The sequence below is a fragment of the Odontesthes bonariensis genome, chromosome 14 (assembly GCF_027942865.1).
Source record: "Odontesthes bonariensis isolate fOdoBon6 chromosome 14, fOdoBon6.hap1, whole genome shotgun sequence".
NCBI lineage: Eukaryota > Metazoa > Chordata > Actinopteri > Atheriniformes > Atherinopsidae > Odontesthes > Odontesthes bonariensis.
This window is the reverse complement of record NC_134519.1, coordinates 37,721,133-37,742,622: the sequence shown is the minus strand read 5'-3', so window position 1 is coordinate 37,742,622 and position 21,490 is coordinate 37,721,133. Positions and strand designations below refer to the sequence as shown.

The following is a 21,490-nucleotide window of genomic DNA, read 5'->3' as shown; positions in this document are numbered from 1 at the left end:
CCCCTGACACCCTCATGGGATTTGGCAGTGCTGCTGGATGGTCTCTCCAGGCCTCTTATTGAGCTTCTAGATGAGCTTAAACTCAGACACTTGTCAATGAACACAGTGTTGCAGCTGGTTTTGGCATCTACGAAGCGTGTCAGCGAGATTCATGCACTCTTAGTGCATCCTTCCTGCATCCAGGTTGCCCCTTGGGATGTCAGAGTTTTACTGAAGCTCAACCCTGCTTTTGTGCCTAAGGTGGTGGGCTCATTTTCACCCATTGCCCTTGTGGTATTCTCTCTGCCACCTTCTTCTGTGTGTCAAGTTCAGACACTGCGCACATGTATGGACAGAACAAAGGGGTTTAGAAGGTGTGACCAACTCTTTGTTTCATGGGACAGACCCTATATGGGCAGACCTGTTAAAGTCCACTTAGAATTAGCCCATGACTGAAGTCCTGGTCATGATTTAGGTCTAAAGATCAGACCAGACCTTGTAAATCATGATTTCACCAATATTAGTCAATTCCCATGTCTAACTGATGGTTTGTGTACCGACCATCACTAATTCTGATAAGCTTTTATTTTTTTCCAAGATAATTTTTTGCTCCTTTACCGAAGCCACAAATCTAAAAGGTCAGTTTCTATTTCTTTTTATGGCCCAATCTATAAAACATTAAATTAAAGTTAAAAGTGAAGTTAGAACAAACATCACAGTCCTACAGCTTGTTAGGATAAGTTGCAACAGAAGTTTTTGGTGGTCATATTTGAAAAGGGGACAAAAAAATAAACCAACCCAAGCTGGCTGTAAACTACAGGCATTACTGAAGTGAATTTACTTCTGAAATAAGAAAAAACAAAAGTAAATGTCATCTTGTTTCAGTAAAGAAACACTTAATGAAGCTCAAAAACCAGTAAAAACAAAGAAGTGAAAAAAGAGGCCCGACAGTTAGGTTCCATCCTTTATTGTTAATATTGGAAAAATAAATCTAATTTGTTTTGCTTGTTTTTCCAGGAGTTTCTGTGACTTGGGTTAAGTCTGCAGGGAATGGGGCGTTCGGTGGCGTAGTGGGTTAAGCAGCTGCCCCATGTACAGAGGCTGCAGTCCTCGCTGCAGCTGGCCCCGGTTCGACTCCCGCACCGAGCAGCCCTGTGCTGCGTGTCTCCCCCCTCTCTCTGCCCCCTGCTTCCTGTCTCTCTCAAACTGTCCTAACATTAAAGGCATAAAAATACTTAAAAAAAAGTCTGCAGGGAATGACTCCACTTTCTGTGAGGGGCTACGAGCCATTATATACACCCTATATTTAAGTGAAATGAGTTTGTCCTTTCACTGAAGCCATGAGTAGAGATACAATCTAAAACCTATTGACACAGCCATTATTAGCATTGACCTCATTTTGATTATTGCTGTACTTAGGAAACTCTGCCATTTTGAAACCTTTGAGCAATTAGTGTACAGAGAGGAGCTTCGGTAGGATGCACTTTCCGTTATCAAGCATGCGTATCAGCATATCAATACACAGGCTGTGACCAATCATCAGCTAGCTACAACAAGATCTGGTCCAATCAGATAAAGGAATCTTCAGTGTTGGTTCTGGCTTGTACACCTGCTACTTTGTGTGAGACGATACTTGCAGCTGACATTCAGATAAAACCACAGAACATTTTAGCATGCCTACAAGCACCGTTTAATAGAAAACTAAATGGCTCAGTATTAAAAAGGTCATTTCTATTTTTTCTTCTGGTCCAGTCAAAAAAAAGTTTCAAAGTTAATCACAACATTTTCCTTAATGAAAACAGACATACGGCCTACAGCCTTAAACTCAAAGACATCCTAAACAAGCTAAACAGTGATATTTTTACAGCACTATATAGACTACTCGCTAAATTGTTCTAAATTTCACAAGAGTAAATTCCCAGAGGGAAACAGCCTTAATGAATGTGTTGTCAGTTAAACACAACAGAAGACCACCTGCAGCCAGAGCGAGGAGACACAGACAAATCCACACAACACTCCATCTTTTATTTATTTAAAAACATTGTTACTCATTAAGCAAAAATGATTTTCATCAAAAGGCTTCTTAATGTCTGCAACAAAGCTGGTCCCACAGAGCTCCACTGAAAACAGGAACCACTATAACTCCTCGTTTGTGTGGCTTTCTGTACAGAAATCTGGAGAAAAAAAATCACAAAGAGAAAAAATAATATCAGTCTTGGACTAAATGACTCCCAGATGCATGAAAATATGGCAGCTTATTCAAACAGAAAACCTAAAAATAACAGGTAAGATAACAGAAGTTTGTGGTGGTCATATTTGAAAAAGGGAGTGATTGGGAGTTATAGGGTTATTGGGAGAATAACTCCTTAAAATCCCAAGCTGGCTGTAAAATACAGGCATTCCTGAAGTGAATTTAATGTTGAAATAAAACTCTATAAAGACAGAAAATCTTCCATAATGGCCTCTGCTGTTACATGAGGCTGTGAGAGCCAGACAGAGGCACTGATGTAAATGTCATCTTGTTTCAGTAAAGCAAACTCAATGAACATAATGAAGCTCAAAAATAGCTGAAGAAAAAGACGTAAAAAAGGAGGTTGCAGCTCATTATAGCTAAAATCATTTTGCTTATTTTTTCAGGAGGCTTTACTCTGAGAAGTCACTTTCTGTGAGGGACTAGGGGAGGTAAAAGGAGCTGCTTCTTATATCAAAGTGAAATCAGTCCTACCTGATACTCTGTTGCATAATTCCTCGTGCACATTCTCCCCAGCTCGGCTAAACGCAGAGATGATGGCATCCTCCAGCTCCTCCACCACCGTTTCACACTGAAAAAAAAAGACAAGCAGAGGACAGTCTTGGCTTGAGGGAAGCAGAGCTGAGCGAGCTGGGCCACGCAAACACACACACGCACACGCCGTCCACACAATGGAGCGCATGCAGCCTGCAGGGCGGTGGCCATGTTTCCTTTCCGTTTGCCCAACTCTTCAGCCACTGTGGCGACTGGGCTCAGCCACAGCTCCCAAACCCTCCAGCAGAGCCTGATGATAACCTTCATTATTGGTTGCTCAGGTTTGATCAGCTGCTTAGGCTTGATTTCTGCACAGGCTTCTGCCATGATGGATCAACCTCATCATGATCTCATTTTCCTTATTTCTTTCTGTATAGTGGGCATGCATTATTATCTAACAATATAAAAAGAAAGAAAGAAAAAGCTCAAATTAGGATGATGCACGAATGCAAGGTTAAACAATAAAATATAAACCAGATATTATCCTGGAAGTTTAAACCCAAAAGGAAATAATTATATTAAGAACAGCAGCTACAGCCCCCTTTAGGGGAAATCTTTTCTCCTTGTATGTAGATATAAAGCATGTATGCCTGTATGTACATACTTTGTACAAAATAAAACCTACAAGGGCATGGTGGCTGACTATATTATTTCAGAATAAATATTAATTCTTAATAATATATCAAGAATAATATAAGAATGGCACAATACAAAAACACGATAAAACAATTTCTTATCTTATTAAGTAGACTTTCAAAAGGTTTTTTTTTTTTACCAGAGGGAATTTAGAATAATTTCTAACCTTAATAATCATGGAGAATGTAAGAAAACTGACAAATAAATGGAAAAGCTTGGAGTGCTCACAAGGACAGTGCAAGAATATAAAAAATGCAGGATTAGTGGCTCACTGAGACATGACTGCAGGAGCTGAGACAGGACTACTGCCTCTCTACCCAACTTTCAGACTATACAGACAAACAAAGATATCAGAAGTAGTGGCAAAAGTAAAAGTGCTGATATTGCAGTGCTTGTTAACAACAAATGGTGTAATGCTGAACATAAGACTCAGTGGGGTCACATGGCACTGAAAGGATCGGATTATTGGCTAAATTACAATCAGACAGTTATTAAGTGCATGTAGACACCTTAATCTGACAAGAACTGGATCGGATCGGGTTACTCGCAGTCGGATTCAGACCCCGAGATAACTGGGTTGAAAGTCACTCTAAACCTGCTTGTAGACGCTGAAGCTCGTGGTGAATCAGACTTTGCGTTCTGCGCATGCTCCAGATGTTTTCCCGGGGTCGTGACCCGGAAGTCAAAGGAGACGATATTCCTGTTGTTGTCGCCGTCAGAAAGAAACAAACAACGCGATGGAGAATGCTCCGTTGGGCATCGAGTTTGTGCAACAAGCAGCTCATCACAGAGCAAATGTAGAGGGACGTAGCTTCATCTGGCTCTGCGTTCTCCATCTTTCTCCAATGCCTGAGTTTGTTGTTGTTGTTGGTGGTGAAGAGGTCAACAGGAAGTGGCTCTATTAGCAACAGCTGGAATGGGTACAGCGCCACCTATCATACCGGGGTATGACACGCTTTGTGCCTCTGATCCCATTCATTCACCGCCACATATCCAAGGAGAATTACCCTCGCTCAGCTCAGTCTGATTGTAATTTAGCCAATAATCCGATCATTTCAGAGCCATGTGACCCCACTGAGTGTGACAGAGAGGTCTGTATCCACAACATTAAACTGCTAGCTGTAAAAAAAAAAAAAGTCCATATCATCTATCAAGAAATTTAATCTAGTTAAGTTACTCTGCGACGTAATCAGCTCAGTTGTTACCAAGTTATAAAAACAACACCCCAATGCATTGGTAATCTCTGGAGATTTCAACAACGTTTTCATTTCTTCTACACTTCCAATGGCTTCCCCAGAGGAAATTCAATTTTGGAATATTTCTGTGCAAATGTAAAATAATGCATTCAGCTCTCCATTAGGACAATAAGAGCACAATCTTGTTTTCCTCACCTCTTACTAAAAGCCATTGTTCAGGAGCAACCCTGTGATGAAAAAAGTTTGAGAGGATGGTCTCAGGAAGATGAACAAACTCTGAAGGGATGATATTAATGTCATGTCAGTCTACATAAACTTCTGAGTCTCACCGAGACCTCCTCTGCCTTCCCATCTCATCAGCTGGAGAGACTGAACCAGAACCAGGCCTCAGGGTTCTGAAGACTGTGCAGAACAGCTGTGTGGGACTCTACAGCAACTTCAAGCTCAGCCCGAGTCAGCAGAAAGTTCCAGAGCTGAGAAAGACCTGCTGCCTGCTTCCAGTCCCGAAGAAATCTCATCCACATCTGCCCTCTGTGACTGCAGACCAGATGCCCTAACATCCACATCTGCCCTCTGTGAGTGCAGACCAGATGCCCTAACATCCACATCTGCCCTCAGTGAGTGCAGACCAGATGCCCTAACATCCACATCTGCCCTCAGTGAGTGCAGACCAGATGCCCTAAAAAAAAAAAGCTGCTGGTAGTTTGTTCCAGTTGTGTGCAGGTCTGAGTCTATCAGCATGCCGAGGTTCCTAGAGACAGTGACTCAAGATGTTTACTGACAGCAAACCTCTTCTCTTTGTTGCCAAACACAATGACCTCAGTTTTTTCTTGATTTAACTGAAGGAAATTTTGGTTCATCCACTTTTTGACTTGCTCTAAGCAGTCGCACAATGGGCCTCATGCCGTTCGTACGCACAGATTTGTTCTTAAATCGTGCGTACGAGTGATTTAAGAGAATTTGCGCATTGACCAATATTTTTCGTATTTTACGTTTTCTTTCAGGTATGAACAGAATTTACGAGTGATCCAGACCTGTCGTAGGAGTTTCCTAAAATAGTCCGCTGTTATTCCAATCGAGTTTGCTTGGCTCATGGATTGTATATTTAATTACTTTGAAGAAAACATAAATAAATATACATTATACCCCATAATGATGCTGACATTATTCTGTTTGACTTAAATTGTGCACTAATTAAAGGTTCATTTGAATCTGTATATAACAAGGTCAATGGGAAGTGTAACCAGCGGCTGACTTGCTACTTTCGGATGCCTTAATGCGTCAGGCTCTTGGAAGAGACCGTGTAGATATCCTTGTGGAGACAGACGAATGGCTGACATCGTGATTAAGATTCCCATGGACTGTGCTGCTACAAATATGCAGCTTGCTAGAGCCACAACTCCAGAGAGAAACACGCCGATCAAACCCAATTCCACCACACGTCCAGGTCCTCACCAGCCTTGGATTTTTGGCCACTGGAACCTTTCAGAGGGAGATTGGAGACAGATCGGGGGTGTCCCAGTCCTCTGTGAGTCGTGCGCTCCCCTTGGTCATCAAAGCTCTCATCAGTTTATCACCCATGGTACATCACATTCCCATACACCGCTGTCCAACAAGTACAAATTAAGAGGGACTTTCATGCCGTGACTGGACTGCCAAACATAATTGGAGCACGAGACACATATACGCATCAAAGCACCCGTGCTGTCGTGGAGCGCACTGAGCTGAAGGCCAGGTGGGTGTGTCTCGATACCTCGTTCATGGAGCAATATTGCCATGAACGAGGGTCTCCACCTGAACCAGCCCAGGCAGACCAGAAGGTGTGGTGCCAGAAGACCCCCCTCATTAACCGCCCCATCAAAGTGCCATCATGATGAGGCAACAACTGATTGCACGGCTTTAGTTGCAGTCATCGATCGCCTGCCCATGGCGAGACGTTTTTTTTTTTAAGCCATTTTCATATCAAACCATTTCTTCTTTATTTCGGTGACATTATGAACTACAGGTGACACAGAATTAACAGCACTCGTAATAACTTCCCATTTCTTGGCTTTAGCAGGTCCCGTCTTGTCTTGGCTCTCGGTGGAAGAGGTCGCGTTTCTCTCTGCTCCTCCCTCCCTTTTTTTGCCCTGCTCAGCGTGTCTGTGTGTGTGTCTTTGGAGCATCTTTTTACATATCAGACGAATTCAAGTAAGATGGATTTGGTCAGCTGGGGTCTCAATGCTATTGATCAAATTTTCTCAAACGCGAAGATGAGGAAAGGAGAAGCCTCATGCCCCGACGGGACATTCTTCGCTGGATACTCGGAGGACGCCTGGGGGAAATGGCGTACCGTGTGTTTAGCGTTGTTGGCTGTCGAGGACGCGGAAGACGTCTACATATTCGGATTTATGATACTCGGGTTCCTGCTGTTTGGAGTTGGAGGATACCTGGTACATTGTGAAATTAAGAGATCGTGGAAGGCATTCGATGGGGTCACAAGAGCAATCAACGCTCAGACTGAGATGCTACGTGAGCAGAGTTGGAAGCTGGAGGCGATCCTTGCGCAGGTTCGCAGGCTGGCTGAGATTCCTGGACTCAGAAGAGAAATGGATTGACCTGGGAGAATGGTTGATTGATCACTTGGACCGGGCGGAAAGGGTCCACATCCCACAATTCGGCTGAATTCGGGACTTCGCCATGAGATACCAGCAATGGACAAAAAGACAGAGAGCGCAATCAGTTGTCTGTCTGACCTAAATTAATTGTTATTCCAATCCGGCGCCCCACACTGGCCTTGTGGCCAGCTGCAAAATCATTCTCCACGCTTGTTATGATAACATGATGCTCTCTCCCATGTGCTCCCCCCCTCCCCTTCCTGAGACTCCTGTGAGATTTGTTGTTGAACTGGCTGACATATTCCAACTTGTCAAGGACAATTTGCCTGATCCAACATTCTGTGCAGACTTATTGAACAAACACACACACACACACACATACATGCTCATTGATAACACACGCAACTCCTCACCTCTTCACTGTCCCATTGCTTAAAGGTGTTGTTATGTGTATGTGTTGCTTTTCTGTGCTGAGGTTTTTTGCGATCTCAGACCGTATCCTGATAAGGGCATAGTGTGAAGTATGATTTTTTCTCCTCCTCTCACCCAATGTTGTTCCCTTCCTTCTTATCTGGCGGCGCCTGCGTGGCCGTGAGCCCGCGGGCTGCGATGCCTTGGTCACACTCTCTCTCCCTGTTTGTTTCTGTGTTGTCTGTCATGACCGAAATTGGAATTTCCCCTTGGGGATTAATAAAGTATAATTGATTGATTGATTGATTGGTAATTCCACTGCTGACACTGCTAAAAATGACAGATTTTCCTTTTTGGATGGTCTCAGAGCCCGTAAAGTTGTTATTTTTGCGCCTTGATGTCATTCTCATGACTCAACACTCAACACTTCCTGGCACAGGAGCGAGGAAGCACAGCCTTATATGGTATTATTTAGGGCGTGGAGTATGCAAATCTACTATCCTCGTGTACGTGAACTTAGATACGCACGAGTGGCATTCATCATTTACGCAGGTCATTTACACACTTTTTCCGAAGATAAGAGCGTTTGTTGAATCTGACGTGGCGTGTTCGTACCAGACCTTCTTACGAAAAAAGTGAGAGAAATTTAGAATAAAAATACGAAAATGTTCTTGCATGAGGCCCAATGACTCTATAGGACTGCAGTCATCTGGAGACAGTGCCAGATATATCTGTGTGTCATCTGCATAGCTGTGGTAGTTGACTTTAGAGTTCTTCAGAATTTGACCCAGAGGCAGCATGTATAGGGTGAACAGAAGGGGTCCAAGAACTGACCCCTGAGGAACTCCACATGTCATAGCCACTCGATCAGATTGATTACTTCCAATAGTCACAAAATAACTCCGCTCCTCCAAGTAGGACCTGAACCATTCTAGGACTGTCCTGCTGAGTCCTGCCCAGGTTTCCAACCTGTTCAGCAGTATACTGTGATCCACAGTGTCAAATGCAGCACTGAGATCCAACAGGACCAGAACTAACACCTTGCCTGAGTCAGTGTTCAACCTTGTGTCATTTAACACTTTAATAAGAGCCGTTTCTGTACTGTGGTGAGGTCGGAAGCCTGACTGAAATTTGTCAAGGAGTCCACTGGAGTTCAAGAAGTTACTGAGTTGATTAAAAACCACTTTCTCAACAATCTTGGCTATAAAAGGAAGATTTGAGATGGGTCTGTAGTTGGTTAAAATGGAAGCATCCAATGTTCTCTTTTTTAGGAGTGGCTTGATGGCAGCTACTTTTAAGGGTTTAGGAAACGTGCCTGATTGAAGTGAGCAGTTTATTATTTGCTGCAAATCTGTTTGGACAGAGCTTACAATACTTTTAAAGAAGTCAGATGGCATTGTGTCAAGACAGGATGTCGATGGTTTAAGATGCTGGACTGTTTCTTCTATGGTTTTTTGGTCAACTGTATTGAATTCTGACATCATAGTTGATTGATTCCTAGGTGGTTTTAAGGATTGCGTCATTTTATTATTTTGCTCATTTATGTTGATATTTAGCCTTATAGATTAGATTTTTTCATTGAAAAAAACAAGCAAATGCATTGCATTTTTCTGTGGAACAGAGTTCTGAAACTATCTGTTTTGGGGGGGTTGTCAGCTTATTAACCATAGCAAACAGAGCACGAGTGTTGTTGATGTTCTTATTAATCATTTCAGATAAGTGTTGCTGTCTAGCCCGGAGTAACCCGTGGTTAAAATTACAAAGACTTTGTTTGTAGAGGTCATGGTGAATTTGAAGTTTAGTTTTTCTCCATTTACGCTCTGCTTTCCTGCATTCTGTTTTCAAGGCCTTTACCATAATAGTGTTCCTCCATGGTGTTCGCTTTCTGCTCAAGATCATCTTATTTTTAACAGGTGCAACAGTATCCATGACAACTGTCTCTGCACTCGCAGTTGATGACATAGCTAGAACTTCCATAAACTTAGCACTGGTATTCTCATTTATGTACCTTTTTCTAACAGACACACGGGTTAACTGAATGTTTGGAGTTAACTGTAAGTCAGAGAACACACAGAAATGATCAGAGAGCGCCAAGTCCTTGATATCAACAGAAGAAATGTCAACACCTTTAGAGATAACCAGATCCAGTGTGTGGCCTCGAGTATGTGTGGGTCCATTCACATGTTGACGGAGGCCAAAAGTGTCAAGTAGAGAGCAGAGTTCTTTGGCATTAGTGTCCATGTTATTGTCCATGTGAATGTTAAAATCCCCAGTTATGATAAAAAAGTTATAGTCAGTGCAGATCACTGACAGCAGTTCAGCAAACTCATCAAAGAAAGTTCCTGGGTATCTTGGTGGTCTATAAATGATTAGGAAGATAACTTTTGGATCCCCCTTTACTAAAAAACAGAGATATTCAAAAGAGCTAAAATCACCAAGTAAAATTTCTTTGCACTGAAAGACTAATTTAAAAATGGCAGCAACTCCCCCGCCCTTCTTACCACTTCGACACTTATTGATAAAACTGAAATTTGTTGGTGCTGCCTCATTGAGAATGGTATCACAGCTACATTCAGTCAGCCATGTTTTACTAAGAAATAAAAAGTCTAGATTATAGGTCATGATCATGTCATTTACTGAGAGGGATTTGTTGGCTAGTGATCTGATATTGAGTAGGGCTAATCTTCGTGGAGACAACAGGTGATACTGGTGCGTTTCGGAGTTGACACACTATATTCAATAGATTGGTAGATTTAACTGAACCTTTTTTATTTCTCACCAGTTTGAACACTTTTCTGTTACCTGTCATCACAGGGATTGAAAAGGCTGTCTGAACTCCATAGGGCCCTGACTTTATCTGGGGAAGAGCATTCTTGATATCAGTATTACAGCCTGGACCCGGCACATATCAGTCAGACTCACAGATATTATGATTCAGAGGAGGTGGGGGGGCTTGGTCACTTCTGTTTGAGGGTTGTTTCCAACGTGATGGACGTGGTGGAATGGGAGGGGCTGGATGAGGTGGGATGTTAGGGGGGAAGAATATGGGACTCTTCTTGGGGTGAGGCTGATGACGTTGCAGAGTCCTCTTCTTGGGGTGAGGATGATGACGTTGCAGGTTCTTTCTGGATCCGCTGTCCTCCATGGTCAGTCCTTGTCTCAGCGCCCTCACCAGAGCATTGTCCTATCTGTCGTTTTGGATCGTTTTGTCCTGTCTCGTCCTTGATAGGGGCTGCTGGTGTGTGACGCAGAGAGTAAAAAATGTTGGAGCTTAGCAACTGAACTCCTGACTTGTTAAGGTGAAATCCATCTGCCTCAAAGAGGTGCCTGCGTCCCCAAAAGATGTTGAAATTTTCAATAAAGTTCATTGAATGAGCAGCACACATGTCTTTGAGCCATCTGTTTAGCATCATCAGTCTGCTGAATCTCTCATCTCCTTGCCAAACTGTTGGTAGAGGTCCACTGAAAAACACCTCTGTACTGGTGCATCGAACTTTGTTTACCAGGTCCTTAAAGTCTTGTTTTAATACCTCCGATTGTTGCTTCACAATATCAAGGGCTCCTGTGTGTATGATGAGAGATTTCAGTGTCGGATGCTCAGCAACAATGTCCAGGATCTTCTTCGAGATATCAGACACCATGTCGTTACTAAAACGGAGTATTTTGGTCTTTTTCTTGCTGCAAAAACGTTTTATCTCATTCACAGCTCCGTCACCCACTATCAGAGTTTGAGGCCCAGTGGTTAGCTCTTTCTGTGGCCTTGTAGCATATAATTTAGCCTCATACCTTTCTCCGGTTTTGGGAGATGAGCGTTCTTTTGGAGAGTCAGGATTTTGAGAAAGTGGAGCAAATCTGTTCTCTAGCAGAATTCCTGTGTCTTGTGGCAATTTGCTCCTGGTTTTGGTGGTGGTCTCGGCCCATCGTTGCTTTTTCTTTGGTATCGGGATAGAGACATTCCTGTGTGATAGTGCAGGCCACTCGGAGTCATTGTGGGTCTCCAGGTGTTGGGTTCTGCCTGATAACCGTCTTCCCACATCTGAGGGAGGCGATTTGTAGTGTTTTGGCTTAGCACCAAGAGAGTTCCAGGGAGGACTGGTTGAATATTTTCCATTTACACCAGACTCCTGCCGCGTCTGGGTGGGCTGGTTAGCTTCCTGTTAGCCTGCTCCCTTTCAGTGTTTTGGGATACTGGCAGAGTAGTAGTTCATTCCCATATTGTCCATTTATCTCCACGTTCACTTCAAGCCAATACATTTTTGTTTCCAGTATTGCTATCTTCTGGAGTAGCTTGTGGTAATCGTCAGTGGAAAAGGGAGGCATCTTGCTGCTAATTAGCGTCAGTTAGCTGAGCTCCTCCAAAAGCAGGAAGCTGCAACGGAATTTCCACACGACAGTTTCCAGATGACTTTCTGATAAAAATGATTAAAAAAGTCTTGGTTCACTTAACCCTCTAACCGCCAAAGTCGCAGAATTGCGACATGACGTCAGCATAAACAAAACAGTCTGTAGATAAACTAAACGGGCTTTAAGGTGTTCAGTCCTCCTACCACTAGTTGGCAAACATGTTACCCTTTCAAACAAGACCAAGCTCACGTCATTTTGTAGTTCACAGTGTTTTTATAAGGCAGTGCAAAAAAGCCGCGCGAGCTCAGACGGAAGCAGTTATTCAGAGCTGTTCTGTAGAGACGTGCGAGTCGAATTTTTATTTTCAGCGAACTATTAGTGAGTTTTTAACACCATGGCTTGTAAGAAGTTGAACCGTGCGGAAGTATTGAGCATGCTATTTGCCGATTCCGACTCCGAAGGAGAGTTTTTACCTCGTGAGGAGGAGGATCGGACGAGCACTCATGCTTCCCACGGTGAAATTTCCGAAGGCAATGGTGCCGGCATGCGAAGCGAGGCTGTTCTCCAAGCACACACACACACTCCAACTCATTCGGTGCCGTTATCCAACCTCAATGGAGTGGGTGGTAGTGGGGAACGCGGTCGCAGTGTCCGTAGAGGTGTTGGTCGAGGAATCAGGGGTGGGAGAAGTGGGTCTGGTATCTTTAGCATGCGCTCTCTCCATCCAGCCCCCGGTGCCGCGGCGCGCCTATCCGCCAGCGCAATGATCCTGACATTTTACCACTTGTTTTATTATTGTATTCCTCATTCCTGATCATTATGAATAAGGTTGAACAGGTTAAAAAAAAAAAAAATCAATTCAATGTCTTCCACTTCTTGCATGTGTTTTCCTACCCTATGGTAGCCTAATGATGACAGTATTTTACCACTTTCTCCTGTTTTATTGTTGGTTTCCTCCTTATGAATGATGGTAAAAGACAGAAAAATGAAAATAAGTGCAAACATCAAGTCAATATCCACCATTTCCTGAAAAAATATAGGCAACTTTTCGCATGTGTTTTCCTACTATATGGTAATGATGATATAGTAATATTTTACTACATTATTCTATTTTATTGTTGCTTTCCTGTTCCCTGATCATTATAGATGATGATAAATAGACAAAAAGAAAAAAAAAAGTTTTAAAACAAGTTCATAATCACTCAATTCCAATATTTCCTGAACATAATGAGATTCAAAATGGCTGCCACCTGATGACGTCATAATATGCAAATTAGATCAATAATTTCATACCCCACATAAACTATGGATCATGGGCAACATTTTTCTAATGTACAGTAGGCATCTATCTTTAACCCCCTTTCAGCCACCAGCTTTTGAAATATTAATGTCAAAATCCAGTATTTTCAAAAAACAATCTTGGCGCCTAAAGGGTTAAAAAAAAAAAAAAAAAAAATTATATTCAAGACTTGTGGAAAGAAGTAAAATGATTTAAAAGCAAATAAAGCAATAAGCTAGCCTAGAAATCTAGACGCCCCTAGCGGCCGCAAATGGAATTTGCTCCGGGGCTAGTCTAGTCACTTGTGGTCGTTTTGCGAGGTTCCAAATCAAAACTTAATCGAGCCAATCAAATCGTGAGGATCGGGGTTAGAGGCCGGGCTACCTAGTGACGACAGAGGTGCGACGTTTCAGTGTGTAGTTCCAGAGAGAGGTAAAAAAAAAAAAAAAAAAAGTCCCAGAGAGAGGTAAACAATGGCTGCGCCCGGCGAACAGGCTTATATAACAGCTATATTGCCTTCCATTAGCTAGCTCTCTTTAGATTTATAGGGAAACGAAGTAAACTTACATCTGAGAGCAATCCCCAGTCAATTGCGAGCATGATGTACCGAAGACGGCGGGCCGAACGGCAAAACCGGAAGTGCGTTGCTCACTGTGGCTAGCTTTAGTAGCGACAAATTCGTGGGAACAAAATTGTAAATAGCCGGTATTTTGTCAGATTTTCAACACCTTGGGGGTCTAAATGACTACTTTCTCACCTGAAAATGTTTCAAATGTTGCTAAAGTTATATATTTACAGAGTTTATAGCTTAAGAGTAATCAGCTTTTCAGGCCATAGACTACAAACCACGATGTACATTCCGTCGCATTGACTACATAAAACTTCTTCATCGCTCTGATTGGTTGTTGCGCCATCCTATTGCGTGGCGTTAAACTTGACAGACAGCCGTTTATCCCGCCCACACTGCTATCCAGCGTCACTAGACCCCTGTACAGCTTTTTGCTGTACGGGTCTGGCTTGCTAGGCTAGCAATAAGCAGCAGGAGGAAGCAGAGACACGTCTGCACTCTTCAGAAGCAGGAAGTGTAAACAGAGAAGACAACTCTTCCAGGATCACATATACAGTATATATACTGTATACTCACACTTATACAGTATATATATACATGTATATATATGCAAACTCGACTGGAAATCCAATACTGAAGCCATTTACAAGAAGGGACATAACAGACTGTACTTCTTAAGGAAGCAAAGGTCCCTCAATGCCTGCTCCAAAATATTTCATATCTCCTCCAAGTCTGTGGGGGCGAGTACAATTTGCTTTGCAGCATCAGAGCCCGAGACTCAAAGAAACTGAACAAACTGACAAAGAAGACTGGCTTGGTGCTGGGGACTGCTCTGGAGAGGAATGCTGCACAAGCTGTTCAACACAACAGCTCTTAAACAACAAGGTTTGTTTAGTCAGGGTCTTCTTCAGCTCCGTTGTAACACAGAATATTAACAGGAGGTCATTCCGGTCCACAGCGATAACCCTGCAAAATGACTTTTTATATCTGTCATTAGCTCATTTCATACTGTGACAATATCATTTCCCTTTTTGGACGACTAAATCATCACTCAATGCTATTATATTAGGACCCGCCGTGCCTGATAGAATACACACGTTATGATACTTGCTGCTTACATACCTGCAGCTTCTGAACTGATCACTTCTGAATGAATGAACTGATTGCTTCTGAGTAATAAATTGATAAAGTCAGTGCCAGAAATGCCTTCTTTTGTAGCTGCAACGCAGTTCACATTATTTGAAAGCAGCAAGCAGCTCCAAAAACTTTTTACACAACATAATTAGGAATAAAACTGGCATGACCTGAATCTGTTCTGCCAATAACTCCACCTTCCAAAACAGTTCATACTCCCAATTGTGGATGTCACAAATATATTGTGTTCTATCGTTAAATTAGGTAGTTCAGCACTTACTGCGAATTTTAGGTTGTTGGATGCCTCAGGTCCGTCAAACTGGAAGTTTTTAAAGTCCGGGAAGTCGCCCATGCCCCCGCTGCTTCTAGGAGCAAACCTCATGTACTGTTTGTGCCGGGTGTCTGGGTCCTCGTAGAGGGCATAGTCACTCATGCTGCTGCACACCCCATCCAGGAGATCACTGAGGTGTGTCTCAGAACGAGCAAGTGGGACCTGGCCATACCATGCAGAGAGAGGAGAAACATTCAGAACAAACACTGTTTGAATCCTATGTCTGTTCTGGGGCTTTTACAAGAATAAATTCCTCTTCTTTAATGTATTGAACTCAAGTGTATATCGCTAAAAGAGCTAAATTGAATTAGGATTAAAAAAACAAGTAAAATACACCTCCATATATGATGCCTGGATGGTCCAAAGGTTATGGTGGAGGAGATAAGCACAGATGTTGTCATAGTCTTCCATGCGATCTTATTACAGAGGTTAGAAGACTGGGTGGGAATCTCTGGTCGTGCTTTAAACTGGTTCAAGTCCTATCTGGAGGACAGGAAATATTTTGTTGAAATTGGTAACTGTGTCTCAGACCAAATGGCTATGACCTGTGGGGTTCCCCAGGGGTCAATCCTGGGACCCGTATTGTTCAATCTGTACATGCTTCCACTAGGCCAGCTAATACGCAGCTATAATGTGTCCTACCACAATTATGCAGATGACACTCAGATCTACGTGTCACTGACGGCAGGAGAACACGGGCCTGTAGATACATTGTGTCGCTGCATCGAACAGATCAGTGTGTGGATGCAAAACAATTTCCTCCAGCTAAACTCAGACAAAACTGAAATCATTGTCTGTGGCCCACAGAAACAAAGAGAAAGTGTTATCAGTCACCTTGAGACTCTCTCTCTAAAACCTAACTATCAAGTTAGAAATCTCGGGGTAATATTGGACTCAGACCTGAACTTTAACAGCCACATTAAATCTGTAACATCAGCAGCTTTTTACCATCTAAAAAACATTGCCAGAATCAAAGGAATAGTGTCTAAACCAGACTTAGAGAGACTGATCCATGCGTTTGTCTCCAGCAGGTTAGACTGCTGTAACGGCCTGCTCACTGGGCTCTAAACGGGCTGTAAGACAGCTGCAGTACATCCAGAACGCTGCTGCTCGAGTCCTGACTAGAACCAGGAAATACGACCATATTAGTCCAGTGCTCAGGTCTCTGCACTGGCTTCCTGTCGCTCAGAGAATAGACTTTAAAACAGCTCTGCTTGTGTACAAGTCTCTTCACGGTCAAGCGCCAAAGTACATCTCTGACATGTTAGAGCCATATGAACCAACTCGGGCTCTGAGAACCTCAGGGAGGGGTCTCCTGCTGGTGCCCAGAGTCAGGACTAAACAAGGTGAGGCTGCGTTTCAGTTTTATGCTCCTAAAATCTGGAACAGTCTTCCAGAAGATGTGAGACAGGCCTCAACTCTGACAATGTTTAAATCCAGGCTGAAAACAGTTCTATTTAGCTGTGCATATGACACCTGAAAGTATTTTATCTGCACTCTTCACTTTTTAATTACTTTATGATTATTTTAATGGGTTTTTAATTTCTTTCTTTTTTAATTTCTTTCTTTTATTTTTTTTTATTCCTTTTTAATGGTTTTATTGCCTTCTTGTGATTTTATGTAGCTGTAAAGCACTTTGAATTGCCCTGTGTATGAATTGTGCGCTATAAATAAAATTCCCTTGCCTTGCCTTGCCTTGCCTTGCCTTGCCTTGCCTTCCCCAGTGTGGGCTGACCCACTGTCAGCTGGGCAACACAACAGGGCTATGGGTGGGTCAGGAGGGTGACCTTTTGTTTCCGCCGTGTTTTCCCCTTCAGAACTAACAAACCTCACCCTCCAACTCTGACTTTTAACCTGCATGAATACCCTCTCCACCTTTCCTCTACCATCCTCTTTTTGCTGCCCTTCCCTCACTTCCCCTTTGAAACAAAACAGCATGGCAGTGGTGTCTAGACAGGTCAAGACGGTGGCAGTGCTCTGCTCTCACCAGCCCCAGGATATCGAGTGACAGGGGTGACATTCAGGTGAGAGGGCATAGACAGTGGAGGGGTGGGTTGGTGCTCTTAGTACCTTCAACTGGGCTAAAAAAACAAACAAGGATATGTTTTGTGTGGTGTTTGGGATTGTTAGAAGAAATGGAAACAGGGAAGCTCAGCAGTAACCAAGTGCAGGGCAAACAGCTCATCTCCTCAGCCCCCGCACTGCAGAGGCAGTGTGGTTTGCCCAATTTATCCCTCTCCATCATCATATAATCAGGAGAAAATCTTGGTTTTGGGTTTTTTTTGGTCCAAAGGTGGTGGGGTGGAGGTTTGGTGTGGTGGGAGGGGCAATAGCAAAGGGAGGGTGAGATCAACATTTAAAGGCATCTAGCAGATTAGCAGCATTTTATTACAACATAGATAAATTATTCCCTGACCCCGTTTCTTTTACTTTGTACATACCCACAAAACACACTGAGCTATCATAAAGTCACTAAAAGTCTCTCTGCCATCTGTTCTGGTATATCTGCCTTTTTGTTTACTGAACAAACATATTCTCGAGGAAACTAAATCCAGCCAATCACTAATGTCATGTTTCAGAAAAGGCCACTCCACCTGTTTAACTTCACAATCGTTCTACATTGAGAAGACCCTTTGAGCTGAACAAAACTTTTGCCGAAGAGGAAGGAAGTTGGCCAGTCAACAGAACGTGGAACACCACAGGGCCAAAGGTTGGAAGGGCTGTGCACCCAAGGATGTAGGTCATGCTGGCCAGTCACGATGAGGTTCACCTGTCAATCAAATTCTACTCTGACTTTGGCACCAGTGGTGACATTTCATCAACTTTGTCCATTGTGTTTTTGGAAGTATTGACTGCTTACCTTAATGGTCTAATTGTTTTCACCAGGAGGCTCAGCTCTACTGGGCACAGCATCCATAAAATCAAATCATCTTACCTTACATCTACTTACTAGCTTTTGCTTTTTCTAAGTTTAAAAACACAGTTTACTGTTCAAGTGATGGAGGTTTCTTAACGACTGGAGAGAAATATGTATCTCATAAGTATGAACACACCTGAAATATACACATATTAATGTAATTTGTTTAAACCTAATGGGTCATATGTCTCTCTGGCATATAATTCATTATCTGAATTCTTGTGGAGATTATTCACAAGTCTGAAAGCACCTCGTTTCAAAATGAACAAAAACAAAACAAAACTAAATAAATAAATAATCTAACATAAAAGCAATACTAATAATAACAACCGCATCATTAATCATTCGTGTGGTGATTGGTTGAGGTTGTAGTTCTTGAATGGAACAGGTTTTCACACTGTTACCAACAAGAACATATGTATTGAATATGAAAAGAAGAAGTGCTTTCATTATTAATTAATCATCATATATTATGATGGTGATCATTTTTACAGATTCATTGGCATGCATACTTTGGAGTTAAGCCAATTGTAACAACGTCATAAGAGGCATTCTTAAATATTTAAAGATGCATCAATCTTAAGACAGAGCTGGGGGGTAAGATGATGGGGTACACAGTCCAAGCATCTTCTTTTTCTTATCATACAAATCTATGCAAATATTTTGGTTGTTATAGATATTCTTAATTCTGTCATGCCATTTTGAATGATAAATTATCCTGATGAAAATGTTAACTATTTCTCAACCCCATCGAAAGCACATTCCAAAAACAAACAACAACAAAAAAGGGCTCCTCTCCGTCTAACCAACAATAATATCATGTCAGTCCATCTCAGCCCATGGCTGGGGTCTAAATCATTATCATGCCATACTACAAAATGGTTTGGAATTAAACCCCTTCCTTGCCAGTCGGAGCCTTGTGAAAGGGAGCTGTCAGTCACAGTGTTGTTTGAAGAATGGGGTGGATGGTGGTGGGGGTGTTACTGGGCTGTGACCGGTTAGGCCAGAGAAAAGACTTCTCAGGGATGCCATCTTCCATTCAATTCCCACTGGACAAGGAGCCATTATTGCACCACTGTGGACAGGGGCCTTTCAATTTCATTGTCCTGCTGATATGGGTCAATGAAGACCCATAAATTAATAATAATGACATCAAAGCCATGTGTGGAAAGAAAAATTCAAATGTAATTGTGTCTTTTATTATATCTAAAGCTCATATTAGCGAATAAAAATGTCCACTATAAAAGGTTGATTGCGATACTGTGTACTGAAGCTGACTGTAATAAACTGGCAATTCTGATCATAAATGATACACATTGTCAGAAAAGCATTAAATTATAACCTTGAGCTAGCTAATGTGAGCAGTTAGGGAAAGGTTGGGGAATAGAACGCCTGGTGCAATGCTGAAATGATAGCAAAACACTTGCGAGAGAGAGAAAACACATAGTTTGATTTAGATTTATGGGAAACAAAACACCAAATTGGCATTATAGCCTGCCATACTTTTAAATTGGAGCCACTCACCATAGGAAAACCCAAAATGCTTGACCACTTAGTTATTACAGCTGAGCCATAAAGTAAACATACGCATATTGAATTTTGATTTACAGTAAAATTTTCATTTGAATGATACGTTTCCTCTGATTTAAAATGATACAAACATGACAAAAAACAACAAGACACTGTGTCAGACTAGTCCAAAATAATTAAAACATTTTGAAACTGTTGCAAACTTTTGAGAAAATGCAATCTGAAAGAACAAAGAGGTGTACACCAGCAGCAAGGCCATCTTAATAAATCTGAGCAATGCCAACATCTCAAAGCAGACACAGCATTGGTACAAAGGCTCAGGGGAATAGCCAAATCTTTGCTGTATCGAGATGTGAATCTGGAAGAATCTGAATCAATTCACATATTTTACAGTTAGTTGATAAGGTAATATTTACAGCATGAAAAAGGATTAACTTGGAAATTAAAATAAAGTTCATGGATGGGTGTAAAACTCAAAACACGGCGGACCAAAATGATAAAGTTGGACAAAGTCGCGGGCCAGCCTCGATATTCATTTAAAACAAATCTACAATTGAAAAAAATATATATATATTGAATAAATATCTTCTCTTTAGATATAACGATTAACCTTTTCATTTGGAAACAAACTTAAGTTTTGCTTAAACATTGAATCTGGAACAAGCAAAGCTTAATACTATAAACATGTGAAATCAAAAATCAAATAAAAGACATCTGTGGCATTCATTTCTTAAATAAAAAAATGCTTTAAATCTTATACCTTTCTCTATTTGTAGCTTTGTGAGTTAAATTTCACGATTTTTCACGATTTTTTTGTGAACAGATATTCTGCTTCCCACCTTCCAGAAAGCTCCTGTTTTCCATTTTTCATTTAGCCATTTTTGGGAGGGGTGGCCCGATGCGACTGGTAGGATGAGCTCACTGATGAATGTCAACAGAGGAGGGGGGGCTTGTGGGTCCTGATTGACATGCCAACGCACCAGCAGAGCATTCTGGGATTTGTAGTATTAGCTGTCTACCGCCGGGCAAGCTCTAGTAGACATTTTATATTATCGCGCGAGCCGAATATAATTACACTGCGAGTTTGAAATCTATGGTCTAAAGCCTGTTAAGATGCCCGAGTGAGAAATCAGCAGACACCCTCGCTCATATGGAAGAACTTTGGCTTCGATGAAGCTGAACTAAAATTACTCGGCAATATTACAAACATTGGAAACGCATCCGACTGAGATTGTTACCAACCATGCTTCCTGCTAAGTTTGAAAGTTCAAAGCAAATTATAAACTATCGGTGCCTTTATTACTAGGGATTTATGCCTGTATTCAGTCTTACAACCAGAGCCGACATGCTACTACAGACACCCTTTTCCTGTTGCTTGGGTGAATATGTTTGCAAGTGTAACCTTACAGGTCTTTATCTTTTTCTATTTGTTATACTAATAAAACATATTGGACGTAAATTAATTTTAGATTGTTACAAATATTTTGCAATACAAATAAGGAATAGTGACATGGTGTGAAAAAAAATCTTTATTGAAAAAATGTTTAATCTAGATCCTTTCATAATTGTCTTAAAAACACATTGCAGTCTCTGAATCCTAATTTAATCAAAATGTGAGGTGCCAAGAGATTACTAGTGCATGCTGGTAAAACATTGGTCTCCACAGATGCTAACCAAGGTGGACTCATTTCTCCAAGACAAACATACAAAAGCTTGCCTTGCCTTTGGAAAGGTTAACCTAGATAAATGGAAATAAAAATACTCTGATGTGGGATTTGTTTGG

The 21,490-nt window shown here is 41.9% G+C and overlaps 1 protein-coding gene across 2 annotated transcripts in view; it reads right to left on the bottom strand.

Moving 5' to 3' along the window:
• Positions 1-1,987: 1,987 nt before the first annotated feature.
• The window catches only part of cnpy1 (canopy FGF signaling regulator 1), a 45,064-nt gene continuing 25,561 nt past the window's right edge, over positions 1,988-21,490 (bottom strand). For both annotated transcript variants that reach the window (XM_075484224.1, XM_075484225.1), the window contains exons 4-6: positions 15,210-15,422; positions 2,705-2,801; positions 1,988-2,153 (exon numbers count right to left, since the gene is read on the bottom strand). In XM_075484224.1, coding sequence (XP_075340339.1) covers positions 2,116-2,153; positions 2,705-2,801; positions 15,210-15,422 — 348 coding nt within the window. In that variant the 3' untranslated portion in view covers positions 1,988-2,115. The remainder of the gene's footprint in view (positions 2,154-2,704; positions 2,802-15,209; positions 15,423-21,490) is intronic.